Source organism: Pseudochaenichthys georgianus, chromosome 19, assembly GCF_902827115.2.
Source record: "Pseudochaenichthys georgianus chromosome 19, fPseGeo1.2, whole genome shotgun sequence".
In the NCBI taxonomy this organism is placed as follows: domain Eukaryota; kingdom Metazoa; phylum Chordata; class Actinopteri; order Perciformes; family Channichthyidae; genus Pseudochaenichthys; species Pseudochaenichthys georgianus.
The window spans coordinates 2,727,370-2,743,000 of record NC_047521.1 but is presented as its reverse complement, the minus strand read 5'-3'; the positions used below and the strand labels follow the sequence as shown (position 1 = coordinate 2,743,000).

Here is a 15,631-nt window from a genome sequence, read left to right as displayed (position 1 = left end):
ACAAAACATGTTTCTACCCCTGGCTCCATACATTTTTATTATCGATATAGTTAGATTCCACCTTCATGATTATGGATCTGTGAGTGAATTGTTTTCTAACGCGACCCTTTTATTTATATTAGGTCTTAAAGTTTGTGCATAAATTAGGGCGTGGTCACATTGAGTGACGGCTCTGTCAAGTGCCTGCCGCTGCTAGCTTCTTGTCTCTCTGCTAGCTGCTCCGTGAAGCTAGCTACAGGGACTCTGCCTGCTCAGCTCATCCAGGAAACACAACTTGTAGCCGGCCGTGGTTGGTTGTTCTTCATGCTTATATATCGGACTATTGTGACTCGCTCTGCGGTTAAAACAGACGGTGCATGAATGCGGTAAGTGAAATTCGAGTGCTTTATTTATGTGTAAAGCTTGGGTTAGCATGTAAGCTAGTGGTAACTACATCGGTGCTAACAATGCTAATCGTAGCCTCCAAGTTAAAATCATAGACTGCATATATAAAGGTTAAAACGAAATAGACAAGTGTTAAGCGTTAAGTGGGATAATACTGTTGAACAAACGGCTTCTGTTTGAGGTTGATAAAATAAGGTTACATCCTTGTAACTTAGAGATATTTTATTATGTAGGTAGAAATGTATGCATCTAAGGTTAATTTAAATTGCTTATGCTCAAGTATGTAGACAAGCTAATGTCGAAGTAGTGTATGTGAAATCAACCTCACAATAAGATGTGTGTGTATACTACAATTATTAATGTCATATTTCAAGATGATTACTTAGATATTACAATATGGTTGATTGAGCTGGAGTTCATTATCGAGCTTACACGTTAACATCACAGTCATCTGAAGAACGAACCAAAACCTTATTGTTTTTATTAATTGCATTACCAAATGGGTATCAAATAAACAGTAAGCATTGGTAACACAACTTCCAAAGTTACAGTAAAATAAAAAGGACCCTGACTCGGACAATACACAATCCAACATGTTCAACAGAAGAGAATCAGTTATATTGTTTGTACACATGGTACTTTACATATATATCTGTTTGTTTAAAGTGTCCAGGTGATGCAGACAGGCTGGACCAGAGAGTGAGAGACAGAACTGAAGTGAAGCAGTGAACTTCAGCTCAGGTACAAAGACTCTATTTTTCATACTGTACAAAGAATCAAGAAAGATATTGGTTTAAATGAATGAAGTATTGACTTGAATACACTGATATACATTCCATTAAACAATACTAAATACTAGATCACCTACACATCAGTTAAGTTGAGGGTTTTTTCCATGCAAAAGTTACATTTAGATATTTAGCAATATGACTTTGTCAGCTTTCTAATTTAATGTATTGAAGGCAAAGTCATGTAACACATAGTGAGAACTGCTACTATTTATCTCTCAATATTGTCTGTAAAAAACGTGGTAAAAGTGATTCTTTCAGTGAGACAACAGAGCAAGCTTCTACAGTTGCACTACGTTTTGTAACAGTTAAATATTATTTTGATAATAACATATATTTCAATGTTGATGAACTTCATACTGTTCATTCATAATCTGATTGCTCACTGTTAAAATAAAAAAAACACATTACAATTACAAAATAATTATATCTACAGCCCCTAAACACACAAACACACCTCTTTCATAAATAACACACTTGTTCTGTAATAATATGTTTTATGTTTCCTGTCATTTTTGTTAGGAAAGGACATGACTGAAAGACACGACATTTTCTCCTTCTCTGAGGGTCAAGAAGAACATCCAAGAGTAACATTAAAAGCTGATGTTATGAGATTTTAAGACCAGTACAGGACATTCATTCAGATACATGTTCATTTATAAAGCCATGTTGGGTAAACTACCTTTTTATATCTGCTCTCTCGACCAATTGAAAGTACGTATTGCCTGAGATCTCATGATGTTGTTTTATTAAATGTGCCAAGTGCTAGGACTGTCTTAGGGAAGAAAGCTTTTAGATGTGCAGCTCCACTAAATTGGAACAGTCTGCAAACCTGTTTAAAACTGAGCACTTTGGTTCCCCTGCATCACTTTAAAACTCGGCTGGGTGACATGCTGTTTGATACTCATGGTACCTGTCACTGTAAATAGAGTTTTGTAAACTGTACCCTGTACATTATGTTGTATGTCATCCTTATTGTTGTTCTGTTGTTTTTATGTTACATGTGTAACTAATGTCCTGCAGGTCACCCTTGAAAAAGAGATCTTTTGATCTCAAGGGGCTTTCACCTGGTTAAATAAAGGCTACAAATTCACTAAGAAACTACTTTTATTGTAAAAACAGTCGGCTGATCGAATGCAGCTATTTCCACATCTACACTCCATCAGCTGATTATTTCTATTTGCCTCACTTTATGAGCTTCACATTGCTTGTGCCTTGTACCGCAGAGTTTGCAACATCACAAATAAATGGGGCCAGTCAGATGTGAATGTGTAATCTAACATTTTCAGTAAGAATAATGGACGAAAGGAATGCAAATACAAATACAATTTATTGAAATCATAATGTGAACCAAAAGTTAATCAAATGTTTTAAATAAAACAGAATATGGACAGAAGGTGTAAACCTATTAAATGTATAAGTAAACGCATTTAGTCAAATAAAGTGACAGACTAGGCCTGTGCAGTTGGTATCAGCTATAGTGTTGTCACGATACCAACATTTTGGTTTCGATACCGATACCAAGTCAAGAATTGCGATTCCGATTCTTTTTCGATACTTTTCTTAAAAAAAGGGAAACACGGAATATCGGCTTTAAAATTAGGAATAACAGATGATTTTAGCAGTCAGAACAACTAAAGCAGCAGTGTTACTAAGAACAGAAACGCCAAAGAGTCACATCTAATATAAATATATATAAAAGCATTTATTTTAATTGTGTAGCAGTGAGTTTAACATTTTGGCAGCACTGTTGAGCATTTTGAAAATGTATTTTCATGCCTCTGTGCAAGGCTTAGTCTTTCTATCTTTATAGCCACTGGTGTAAAGTAACTAAATTCATAAACTCAAGTACTACTTGGGTACAATTTTGAGATACTTGTACTTTATTTAAGTATTTCAATGTTTCTTTTGCTACTTTGTACTTCTAATCCACTACAGTTCAGAAATAATGGTGTACTTTTCCTCCACTACATGTATTTAATCCCTTTAGTTACTTCACAGATCTGGATGAATGATGTGAAATATAATCAAGTGTTAAATCAGACTTTAGTTCCACCTGGAGTAAATCCACCAGCTACCCTGCAGTCTACAAAGTACTTCAGACTAGCTGCACCTTTACCAGCTTTGAGAACACTTTCATGATCAATCATTATAAAACATATCATATATATTATTCTGAAATGGACCAATCTGCACCATGACTACTTTTACTGTCGCTACTTTAATACTTTTACTTGAGGAACATTTTGAATGCAGTACTTTTACTGTAACAGAGTATTCCTACACTCTGGTGCTTCTAGTACAAGACCTGAGCACTTCTACTTTTACTGTCGCTACTTTAACTATATTTTGATGATAATACTTTTGTACTTTTATTTGAGGAACATTTTGATTGCAGGATTGTTCCTACATTCTGGTACTTCTACTTTAACTCAAGTAGCATACAAGACCTGGGTACTTCTACTTTTACTCAAGTACAAGATATACTTATACCACCTCCGTTTATAGCCTATGAAAAAAACTAATAGAAAACGAAGGCTAAAGCTAACGTTAGCAGATAGTGATGCTAGTTTGCTAGTTAAGTTTGCTCAACGATAATATTGCGACAGAAAAACTTTTCAGTGCACATCACGCTCTGCTGCTCCGACAGGAAGCTCTGCTCTGAACACCTGAACGGCCCGTTCACAGACTTCTGGCGTCTTTTTTGTCAACAAGCCGAAGCGCAGCGGCAGTTGCACTCCCACTTGCAGCCATGCTTCTCGTTTTCTCACATGCTCTGGCAGCTAGCGCGTGGCCGCGTGCAAGAGAGAGGGGAGGGACTTGAGAGGAGCGGGACTGCAGGCACGGCTGCAGTGCAAGGAGTGGAAGCAGAGCGCTGAACACACACGGCTCTTATTAAACGGCGTTTTTTCACGGGAGTACTTTTCCCCGTCATTCTTAAAGTACCGATACTAATGAAACGGAGGAATCGTACCATTTTTAACGGCAGGGTATCGCGGTACCTTTCAGGTATCGGTACACCGTGCAACACTAATCAGCTATACCCAGCATGGGCTCCTCCATCAGGCCTGGTCCTCCTCGCTGAGGAAAGACCCTCAGTCCTCTCCAAACCAACAGACTGGACGTCCATCACACGGAGGTTTCTCCCTGAAGTCTCTGCAGCTCTCTGGACACCATGCTGTCTCAATCCATCCACACTGAATATGAGAGGGGGGAAATGAAAATAATAAATGCTTTAGACAATAAGAAACATAAAGTTGACTGTTGTGTTGCTCAGTTTTTTTAGATTGTCAATACTATTACTGTATAACTAATATCTCAGGTTAAGAGGCACATTCAAATAAAGATTGGTCTTTAAATACATTTTGTCTTTTGAATTGTTTGTCTAAAGTCAAGGATCTCGAACTGGTACTTAGTTTTAATGATACAGTCTGGTTATTATGCTGTTTGGAGGAGGCCTCACAGGTAAGAGCACTAACTAGCTACCATCACATGTACCTTAGCTTGACTTAAATGTATTAAACGTATAGTTAAGTGATATCAAAATACAAATAACTAATGTCATGCAAACATATTAATATTTGCTTGATTCCAGTGTTGAATTTAGCACAATTGCATACAAACATTAAGAGGTTTTACGATTCTGAAGTATTATGCTAAAATCTCAATAACTTAGATTATTATTTATAGTTTTGCTGAATAGTTTCATGTCCGCTTACCTTAGAAAGGTAAAATGCGACGGCAGCGTGCGGTAGCTTCAGCTAGCTCTGGAACTTCCAGCTCGGTGGCAGCAGATCCCGCCTCTTTGCCCTTATTTGGAGCAGGCTGGAAAAGGCGGGAGTTGAACTCTGACGTCACTGTTGAGCCGTTAGTGCCCGACTCCGCCTACTAAGGGCTTCACGGCAACTCTGCAGAATCCTATGGGTGACGTCACGGACCATACGTCCATTTATATATACAGTATATGGCTGCCACCGAGCTGGAAGTTCCAGAGCTAGCTGAAGCTACCAAGCTAAGCTAACATGCTCCCCATCTGCACGCTGCCGTCGCATTTTACGTTTCTAAGGTAAGCGGCCTTAAAACTATTCAGCAAAACTATAAATAATAATCTAAGTTATTGAGTTTTTAGCATAATACTTCAGAATCTTAAAACCCCTTAACGTTTGTATGCAATTGTGCTAAATTCAACACTGGAATCAAGCAAATATTAATGTTTGCATGACATTAGTTATTTATATTTTGATATCACTTAACTATAGGTTTAATACATTTAAGTCAAGCTAAGGTACATGTGATGGTAGCTAGTTAGTGCTCTTACCTGTGATGCCTCCTCCAAACAGCATAATAACCAGACTTATCATTAAAACTAAGTACCAGTTCTAGATCCTTGACTTTAGACAAACAATTCAAAAGATAAAATGTATTTAAAGACCAATCTTTATTTGAATGTGCCTCTTAACCTGAGATATTAGTTATACAGTAATAGTATTGACAATCTAAAAAAACTGAGCAACTCAACAGTCAACGTTATGTTTCTTATTGTCTAAAGCATTTATTATTTTCATTTTCCCCCTCTCATATTCAGTGTGGACGGATTGAGACAGCGTGGTGTCCAGAGGGCTGCAGAGACTTCAGGGAGAAACCTCCGTGTGATGGACGTCCTGTCTGTTGTTTTGGAGAGGACTGAGGGTCTTTCCTCTGCGAGGAGGACCAGGCCTGATGGAGGAGCCCATGCTGGGCAAAGCTGATACCAACTGCACAGGCCTAGTCTGTCACTTTATTTGACTAAATGCGTTTACTTATACATTTAATAGGTTTACACCTTCTGTCCATATGTGCTTTTTATTTAAAACATTTGATTAAGTTTTGGTTCACATTTCAATAAATTGTATTTGTATTTGCATTCCTTTCGTCCATTATTCTTACTGAAAATGTTAGATTACACAATCACATCTGACTGAAGATTGGCCCCATTTATTTGTGACGTTGCAAACTCTGCGGTACAAGGCACAAGCAATGTGAAGCTCATAAAGTGAGGCAAATAGAAATAATCAGCGGATGGAGTGTAGATGTGGAAATAGCTGCATTCGATCAGCTGACTGTTTTTACAATAAAAGTAGTTTCTTAGTGAATGTCCTGTACTGGTCTTAAAATCTCATAACATCAGCTTTTAATGTTCCTCTTGGATGTTCTTCTTGACCCTCAGAGAAGGAGAAAATGTCGTGTCTTTCAGGCATGTCCTTTCCTAACAAAAATGACAGGAAACATAAAACATATTATTGCAGAACAAGTGTGTTATTTATGAAAGAGGTGTGTTTAGGGAGTATAGATATAATTATTTTGTAATTGTAATGTTTTTATTTTATTTTAACAGTGAGCAATCAGATTATGAATGAACAGTATGAAGTTCATAAACACTGAAATATATGTTATTGTCAAAATAATATTTAACTGTTACAAAATGTAGTGCAACTGTAGAAGCTTGCTCTGTTGTCTCACTGAAAGAATCACTTTTACCACGTTTTTTACAGACAATATTGAGAGATAAATAGTAGCAGTTCTCACTATGTGTTAAATATCTTTGCCTTCAATACATTAAATTAGAAAGCTGACAAAGTCATATTGCTAAATATCTAAATGTAACTTTTTGCATGGAAAAAACCCTCAACTTAACTGATGTGTAGGTGATCTAGTATTTAGTATTGTTTAATGGAATGTATATCAGTGTATTCAAGTCAATACTTCATTCATTTAAACCAATATCTTTCTTGATTCTTTGTACAGTATGAAAAAAGAGTCTTTGTACCCGAGCTGAAGTTCACTGCTGTGAGGAGTCCAGTTCTGTCTCTCACTCTCTGGTCCAGCCTGTCTGCATCACCTGGACACCTTAAACAAACAGATATATATATGTAAAGTACCATATGTACAAACAATATAACTGATTCTCTTCTGTTGAACATGTTGGATTGTGTATTGTCCGAGTCGGGGTCCTTTTTATTTTACTGTAACTTTGGAAGTTGTGTTACCAATGCTTACGGTTTATTTGATACCCATTTGGTAATGCAATTAATAAAAACAACAAGGTTTGGGTTCGTTCTTCAGATGACTGTGATGTTAACGTGTAAGCTCGATAATGAACTCCAGCTCAATCAACCATATTGTAATATCTAAGTAATCATCTTGAAATATGACATTAATAATTGTAATATACAAATATCTTATTGTGAGGTTGATTTCACATACACTACTTCGACATTAGCTTGTCTACATACTTGAGCATAGCCAGTTTAAATTAACCTTAGATGCATACAGTTCTACCTACATAATAAAATATCTCTAAGTTACAAGGATGTAACCTTATTTTATCAACCTCAAACAGAAGCCGTTTGTTCAACAGTATTATCCCACTTAACGCTTAACACTTGTCTATTTCGTTTTAACCTTTATATATACAGTCTATGATTTTAACTTGGAGGCTACGATTAGCATCGTTAGCACCGATGTAGCTACCACTAGCTTACATGCTAACCCAAGCCTTACCATTCATTACGTAGCTGATTAAAATCATTAACACATAAATAAAGCACTCGAATTTTACTTACCTCATTCATGCACCGTCTGTTTTAACCGCAGAGCGAGTCACAATACTCCGATATATAAGCATGAAGAACAAACAACCACGGCCGGCTACAAGTTGTGTTTCTTGGATGAGCTGAGCAGGCAGAGTCCCTGTAGCTAGCTTCACGGAGCAGCTAGCAGAGAGCCGAGAAGCTAACAGCGGCAGGCACTTGACAGAGCCGTCACTCAATGTGACCACGCCCTAATTTATGCACAAACTTTAAGACCTAATATAAATAAAAGGGTCGCGTTAGAAAACAATTCACTCACAGATCCATAATCATGAAGGTGGAATCTAACTATATCGATAATAAAAATGTATGGTGCCAGGGGTAGAAACATATTTTTTTCTGCTGTAAAATTGGGCATTTTAACATGGGGGTCTATGGAAATTGCTCCTTTCTGCAGCCATCGCCTATCGGCCAATATATGAACTGCAGTGTGTGGCACTTCCGTATTGGCGTCCCGGCTCTTCCCCAGAGTTTGCTGCTTGGTTGTTACATACAATTAGCCTATGTTGCTACCTGCTGGTGAGTAAATATTAAAATCAGTTAAAGTTGACAACCGGTCCGCGATTTTTTTTTAATGTATCTGCCGGTCCTTGGCACAATAAAGGTTGGGAACCCCTGGGCTAGATGCTTCAAATATGGTTAACACAAGCTGAAGAGATGATCACATTTTGTTCTACCCCACTGGTGAATGTCCAAAGATTCTATCAAGTGACTAAATGAGTCTACTAAACTTTATCACTACAAACATTAGCCACCGTTAGATTAGGGTGGTAATGTGCAGCCATGTGACCATGGGCGCGGGAAGGGGGGTGCTGAGGGCGCTGCAGCACCCCCTAGCGGCTGGCAGGGGGTGCGGAGCTCCCCTGTCTGAATGATTATTTGACGGTTATTGCTGCTCCCGCTGTGCATAATCTGTGTAATATGTAGCCAATAAATTCCACATTGTTGGCTACAATTCTGTAGCCCCGGACAATTCTACCTCAATAATATAATACATTAACCGTGCTTTACGTGAACTTCATCATGACACTAGAGAGGACGGCAGGACTGTAATTTCCAGTGTTCAGTGAATGCAACAGAGGCAAGACACCAGACCAATCAGAGAGTTGCATGGAAAAAAAAGTGTGCTTGTGTCATTCAAGCTCGGCTCTGTGTGTGTGTGTGTGTGTGTGTGTGTGTGTGTGTGTGTGTGTGTGTGTGTGTGTGTGTGTGTGTGTGTGTGTGTGTGTGTGTGTGTGTGTGTGTGTGTGTGTGTGTGTGTGTGTGTGTGTGTGTGTGTGTGTGTGTGTGTGTGTGTGGAAATAGGACAATTAGTGTGTGTGAGAGAGGGAGAGAGGGGGAGAGGGGGAGGGACCGGTGCCAGCAGCAGGGACCATGTTGTTAGCATCTGGTTAGCTAGCTGCACTAACGGACATACGGAGCTGTTGGTTCCACAACAAGCTGGAGGAGAGTCCTCTCCTCTCAGACTGAGAGGCTCAGGTGAGCTAAAGGACTCTGAGTGTTTAGATAGTTAACTTTAGTCTAAGTTATCTCAGTGGGTCTCAAACGGTTTGGTCACAAATTATTCAAAAGATTATCTCCGCGGCACACCTTCATATGATCATTATAAAACAAATAAGAGAATAAAGGAAAAACAGTTATGAAATACTATATGGCAGTAAAACAAGAATACAGTTTGAAAGGAGAGTGATTTGTAAAATATCCATAAAGAAAAAGAACATCTGCTTACAGTTGTGTTTCATCTGGGTGTTGAGAGATGTATCCATAGATCTCTTAATGTTGCTCTCAAAGTGCACCAGATTGATGCTTTTAACTTCAATATTTAACAAAAATCTTCCCGGGGGAGCATCCCCCCGGACCCCCCTAGAGGAGGTGAGGTCCACTCTCCACTCGTAAAAAATAGCAATTTACCCCTGCCTATATGCCGTGAGCTGATTATCGAGCCTTCATTGTAACAGTCACGGGTGTACTGTGTGTTTGCGTGTGGGGAGTGCTTTTGTGCGTGCTCTATAGTGCCCGTAATAGTGTTCACTGGAGTCCAGCACCTCAGCACCCCCACTCAAAATACCTTCCCGCGCCTCTGCATGTGACCTTTATGTAGTTGTTTATATCCTCACGTTGGACTTTTACTTCTGCCGATTGCCTTTTCACTTTAACAATATACAAAGTGTTGTAAATAATAAAGTGTGTAAGTATCATAAAAGTGTGTTTACCACAGATCTTATTTTCCGCAATATTTCTAATCCAATGGAAAAAACCCTAATGTTTTTGTCGAAAGGAGCCCTTGCGTTGCTAATGTTTCGGTCGGCCTACAGAGAATAAATGACAGCACCACTCCATTCATTGTTTTTTTTATATCCAACCAAAGACCTGCAACAAATCATTTTAGCTCAATATTATCCATGTGTTTTACTGGTACCTTCATCATCATGGCCCTATGGCCCTCACCTGTGTGTGCTCTCATTCTTCAGCAGAGCTTTGGCCTGCTGCTCGCTGACGATGACTGCTTTGACCTGAGGGGGGTTCATGTGGACGTTGAGCTTCCCCCCCACCAGGAGGCGCACTGTGGCTGCAAACTTGGTCTGGGTCTTTAACACTTGGGGGGGCTGCTTCTCTATGATGAAGGTGCTGAAGAGAAGAGATGACAACAACAGCTGCTTGACATTTTCTCACAGAAGAGGAATTCAAAGGCAGTGATCTTGTTATTGATAAAGTTTGAGAGAAAGAGACATCTCTTCCTTGTAAATATTATCATGTATTTCCAGCAAGTAATCATTAATTCGCAAGTCACTTTTCTTATTTGTTACTTTATGGGGATAAGAAATGGGAAGTGTGGTACAGTTATGTTTTTAGTTTGTTCATGATAAAAAAAAAATACATTGTTGTCCTTGTAAAGAAAACTACGTCAATTTTGCTTTTGTTGAAAATGTATTTAAACTAGGGCTGTCAAGTTAACGCGTTAATAACGCCACTAAAAAAAATAACGCCACTAATTATTTTAATGCGATTAACGCATGTGTATTTTTTTTCCTCGGCCGCCCCGTAGTTTCAGAGCGCATCGAGTTTAAAATACCATCTACAAGCTGATGCTGCTGACAGCCCCGCTCCTGCTGCCCGCTTGTGGCAGACCTTACTTCCACGCTCACCGGCAGGCACCGACTGGCCATCGGGAGGACCGGGAGGGTGTGTGTGTATGTGTGGCCCGAGCGAGAGAGAGACCTTACGTGTATTGTTGTTGTTAGCATCTGGTGCTAGCTAGCTGCGCTAACGGATATAAGGAGCTGTTTCAATGAAAACAGAGGAGCGACATTTCGCCGAGCACTTGACTTTATGCAGGAAGTGGGACATTGTACGAAAAGTCGTAACATGATTGCAGCGTCCAGGCAGCTCCCGTTCGAGCATATGCCTTGAGTTACACACACACACACACACACACACACACACACACACACACACACACACACACACACACACACACACACACACACACACACACACACACACACACACACACACACACACACACACACACACACACACACACACACACACACACACACACACACACACACACACACACACACACACACACACACACACACACACACACACACACACACACACACACACACACACACACACACACACACACACACTCCAGGTTGAATTGAGGTGAATATTTGTAATGTTCAGGTTGTTGTGTTTAATATTCATGAGAATATTTGTCATTGTTCAAATGATAATAAACATTAGCATAAAGCATATTTGTCCACTCATATGTTGATAAGAGTATTAAAAACTTGAATAATATTCCTCTAAGGTACATTTAGAACAGATAAAAAAATGTGCGATTAATTTGTGATTAATCGCGATTAACTATGGACAATCATGCGATTAATCGCGATTAAATATTGTAATCGACTGACAGCCCTAATTTAAACACAATGATATTTTCAAAATGTATATGTGTATTGGTGCATGTTGTAATTGTCATTATTTGCACAATAATATGGAAATATTGTATGAGAGAGAAAGAGAACATGCATTCAAAAGTGAAAGAGAAACTAAATGCAGTAATTCTGTGGCTAAGCAGCAGTATAAATATAGAACAGACTGAGTCTCTGATAAAAGGTGATCGCCAGACAGGAACACACTGGTTATAACTGACCTTGTGTGCATCTTGTATGAGAGGGGTAACCAGACGCATCCAGTATGAATAACATCTGCTGCTAATCATACAGCAGCAGCTCTCCGTCCTTAAGTATTAACGAGTTCTTCTTAACATCATTCCTTAATGTTTTTCACTGAGGTTAAGTGAAGCTGGTTCTCACCTGGTAACCAGGGCGGAGATGATGTCTGTGATGTCAGAGTTGAGTTTGCTCAGCAGCTCCTCCATGGGGCCCGGCAGGGGGAGCTGCTGGGTGAGATGTTCACAGCGCCGGATCTGCTGCCGGTTCTGCCAGATCAGGTCAGCCAGCTTCTCACACCTGGGGCAGAGTGCAGGGGGAGCGGAGAACAGTAGGCTGGGTGTTCTATGCAAGTACATTTAAAACTGCAATATTTTACAATTGTTATTAAAGACTGTTACTTTTTCGCACTACTTAATACTATAACAACAGTGTTGTAAAATAACACCTTACAATATTTACTTTTTCATATTTATTACTGGCTGCCACTGATTGTCTTTATCTGCCCTGTACTATTTGCTTATAACAATGTACATGTCCTAGCTGTGGGACAAATACAAAGGATTTCTGATTCTGATGTATGCCTTTATAAGATTTATAATGTATCAAACTCAACAACTTGAATGAAATACTCAAATTCTCCTCTACATCAGAAATATAAAATAAACTCTGCATTCTATGCATGACCACTGAGACAAATGTAACATTTGTGATATTGGGCTATATAAATAAACATTGATTGATTGATTGATTCTATAATATAAAATACAAGTAAGAATAGTTGATACCAGGACTGGAGGACGTCCAGCCCCCCCTCATGAGGACCCCCGTTGCCGGACAGCTGCTGCCTCCTCTTCCACTGGATCAGCTCCTCATCCAGGATCAGGGTCTGCTGCTTCCTCAGCAGGCCCAGCGTCTTCTGGTGCTGCTCGGACAGGTCCTGCACACATGGGACACTCAGCATGTTAACACACACAACAGAAACACACAGAGAAAGAAGATGAGCAGAATCTTGGACTGTTCCGCTGTTTATAACCGATTTAGAGTTAAAAGGGGAGATTTCCTACGACTGCAGTTCACTCTTGGGAGGAACTCGTGTTGCACAAGTCTGGAAAGTAATGAAGCACAAATGAAAGTGTTTTTTTTTATTTTTTTTAAATAGAGTATAGGTTCAAGACTAGTGAAATACCATGGGTGCGCTCATCCAGCAAGAGGAAGGCTGTATGTGAGGAATGGTTTGCCAAAATAAACAGCTCATCTAAGAGACCAGTGGTGTTCAGAAATAGCAACGTTGGTGTAGCCTTTAAACCTCTTTGAGTAGATTATTAGAGCTTTTCAAGAACAAAGGCCTCAATCCGATTACAATTGACTGGATCTGCTAAGCCATTAAAACATCAGGGATGTTGAGTTAGTGTTGCTGTGATGCACCACAGAGCTACTGGGAGGTAACCCAATGTCTCACCATCTGTTAATAAAACAATGTGCAGCAGATCTTAGAGCTGCTTCTATCGGATGTGAAATGACTGATGAAAGTCTTCTGCTGCAGTGATGACTAAAACACATATAATGATGATGATAGAAACCAGGAAATTCAGAAGAATCAGAAATTAGATTACTGAAGAAAGCCACAAACATTACCCATGCACAAGAGCACATACACACAGTATGGCCAGACACCATTCTCTTCCTCACTGCGGATGTTCAGAAAGAACCATTTTGAAACTGGCTTTCCAATTTACATACTATTAAGTAAGTTACATAAATGAAAAATAGTCATTTGATTTATGAAATCAATTGAATATACCTGCAAGAAGGTGAGAATGACAGAGAACCAGGATGAAAAAGCTATTACTGATTGGGTTAATATGCTTTTTGTATTCTTAGGCGGGCTGAAATGAATTATCCTGATGTAGCCCAAACTAACAATATCTGCTCAATCACGAGTGCTCAAGTCTTTCCTTGTTCAGGTCCTCTTGGAAAAAATATAATCTATAACACATTATTTTCCCATGCACCAATTTGTTTTTCACCAGAGAGATCAACTTGATTTCTAAGTACCGTACTTGTCGGACTATAAAGCGCACCTGCATATAAGCCGCAGCAGCTAAACTGTCCGTCTGTCTTGCTCTCGTTCTGTCTCTCGGTTCCACTTTTACTTTGGCGCGCTACCTGTCTCACTCTTTTCCGGCCTCCATCTTTTTTCCTGCTGGAGTCCGCCGCTTAAAGGTGGCGTGCGCGGACCGGTCATAGAGCCCATAGTGTTAAGGTGGTTAATTTTACCTGTAAAATCCATAGATTTAGGAGGTTCCCTAGTGGCCGCTAGCTGTACACAAAAAATGGGGAAAAAAGTCGCGGCTTACAGTCCGAAAAGTACGGTATATCTGATTCTGAACATGATGAATGAGCATATTTATGATCACAAAACTACAATGTGATAATATGATGTGCAGAAGGACATCTGATCATGTCCTAATAAGTCATCAGGGTCAAATATTGCATTCAAAAAGTTGTTGGAATAATCATGAGACCGAAAAGAATAAATGGAGTAGAAACTTTCCTTGCTACAGTAGCCTGTGTTAATGTAGTGTGTGAGTGTTGTCTCCATACAAGCCTGTATTTCTGCAGTGTGCTGGCCTCTCTGGTGAGCCAGGTCTCCACAGTGGTCCTCTTGCTCTGCAGGGCGGTCTCTCTCTGGGTGCGCTCAGCTGCAGGCAGCGTGGACAGGCTGCTCAGCTGGGCTAACAGCAGGAAACATTACAAACAAAACACTGTTCACTTCTGGGAACGAAAGTGAATCTGCTATCTTTTGATCAGGACCGGCTGTAGTGCGTGTTCCAACTAACAGATTAGGCAAATGGGCTGGTGATGTTGAACACGATGAACACCTTTTCTCCATAATCTGTGTTCAAATATGGAATGGAACTTCCCATGAATTAATTAATTAATTAATTAATTAACAAAAAATGATGTTATATTTCACATTATTGTGATCTGTATGTGTGAGACATTGTATTCCTATTGTTGGCATCATGTTGTTCTTTTGACACTTGTCTGTGACTTTGTTGTTCTCCTACCTTGAGACTCCAAATCATGTGTTATTGTTTTGGTACGTTTTGAGGCTTGTTAATAATGAATCCTTTATTAATATCAGGGAGCCTTTTATGCTAATTGTATGAAACAATTAGAACGTATGAATCATTGAGCAGCGAGGAAAGTCATCTTCATCTTAATTGTATTTACATGTTTTTGTTTCTATACATTTATAACTATTTTTAACTAATACTTTAATGTTTATTTATTCTTGTTTTTATTATCATAACCATTATGTCTATGTAGTTATGTCTTATCAGTCAATGTATTTTGTATTTAATTATATATTTTAGTGTTGTCATATACGTTTCAATGTGGAAAATACAATAAGACAATATAGTAAATAAGAAACGTAAATAACTTTGTATTGAACTTATTCCAAAACATATAGTTATAGTTGTTATATTTGATCCTAACGGGTCTCTCTCTGTGTGTGTGTGTGTGTGTGTGTGTGTGTGTGTGTGTGTGTGTGTGTGTGTGTGTGTGTGTGTGTGTGTGTGTGTGTGTGTGTGTGTGTGTGTGTGTGTGTGTGTGTGTGTGGTGTGTGTGTGTG

The 15,631-nt window shown here is 39.2% G+C and overlaps 1 protein-coding gene across 1 annotated transcript in view; it reads right to left on the bottom strand.

Moving 5' to 3' along the window:
• LOC117465138 (signal transducer and activator of transcription 5B-like) overlaps window positions 1–15,080 on the bottom strand; it is a 44,084-nt gene extending 29,004 nt beyond the window's left edge. Inside the window, exons 1-5 of the mRNA XM_034108054.2 lie at window positions 15,063–15,080; window positions 14,596–14,721; window positions 12,777–12,928; window positions 12,133–12,288; window positions 10,250–10,429 (exon numbers count right to left, since the gene is read on the bottom strand). Coding sequence (XP_033963945.1) covers window positions 10,250–10,429; window positions 12,133–12,288; window positions 12,777–12,928; window positions 14,596–14,721; window positions 15,063–15,080 — 632 coding nt within the window. The remainder of the gene's footprint in view (window positions 1–10,249; window positions 10,430–12,132; window positions 12,289–12,776; window positions 12,929–14,595; window positions 14,722–15,062) is intronic.
• Window positions 15,081–15,631: the final 551 nt, after the last annotated feature.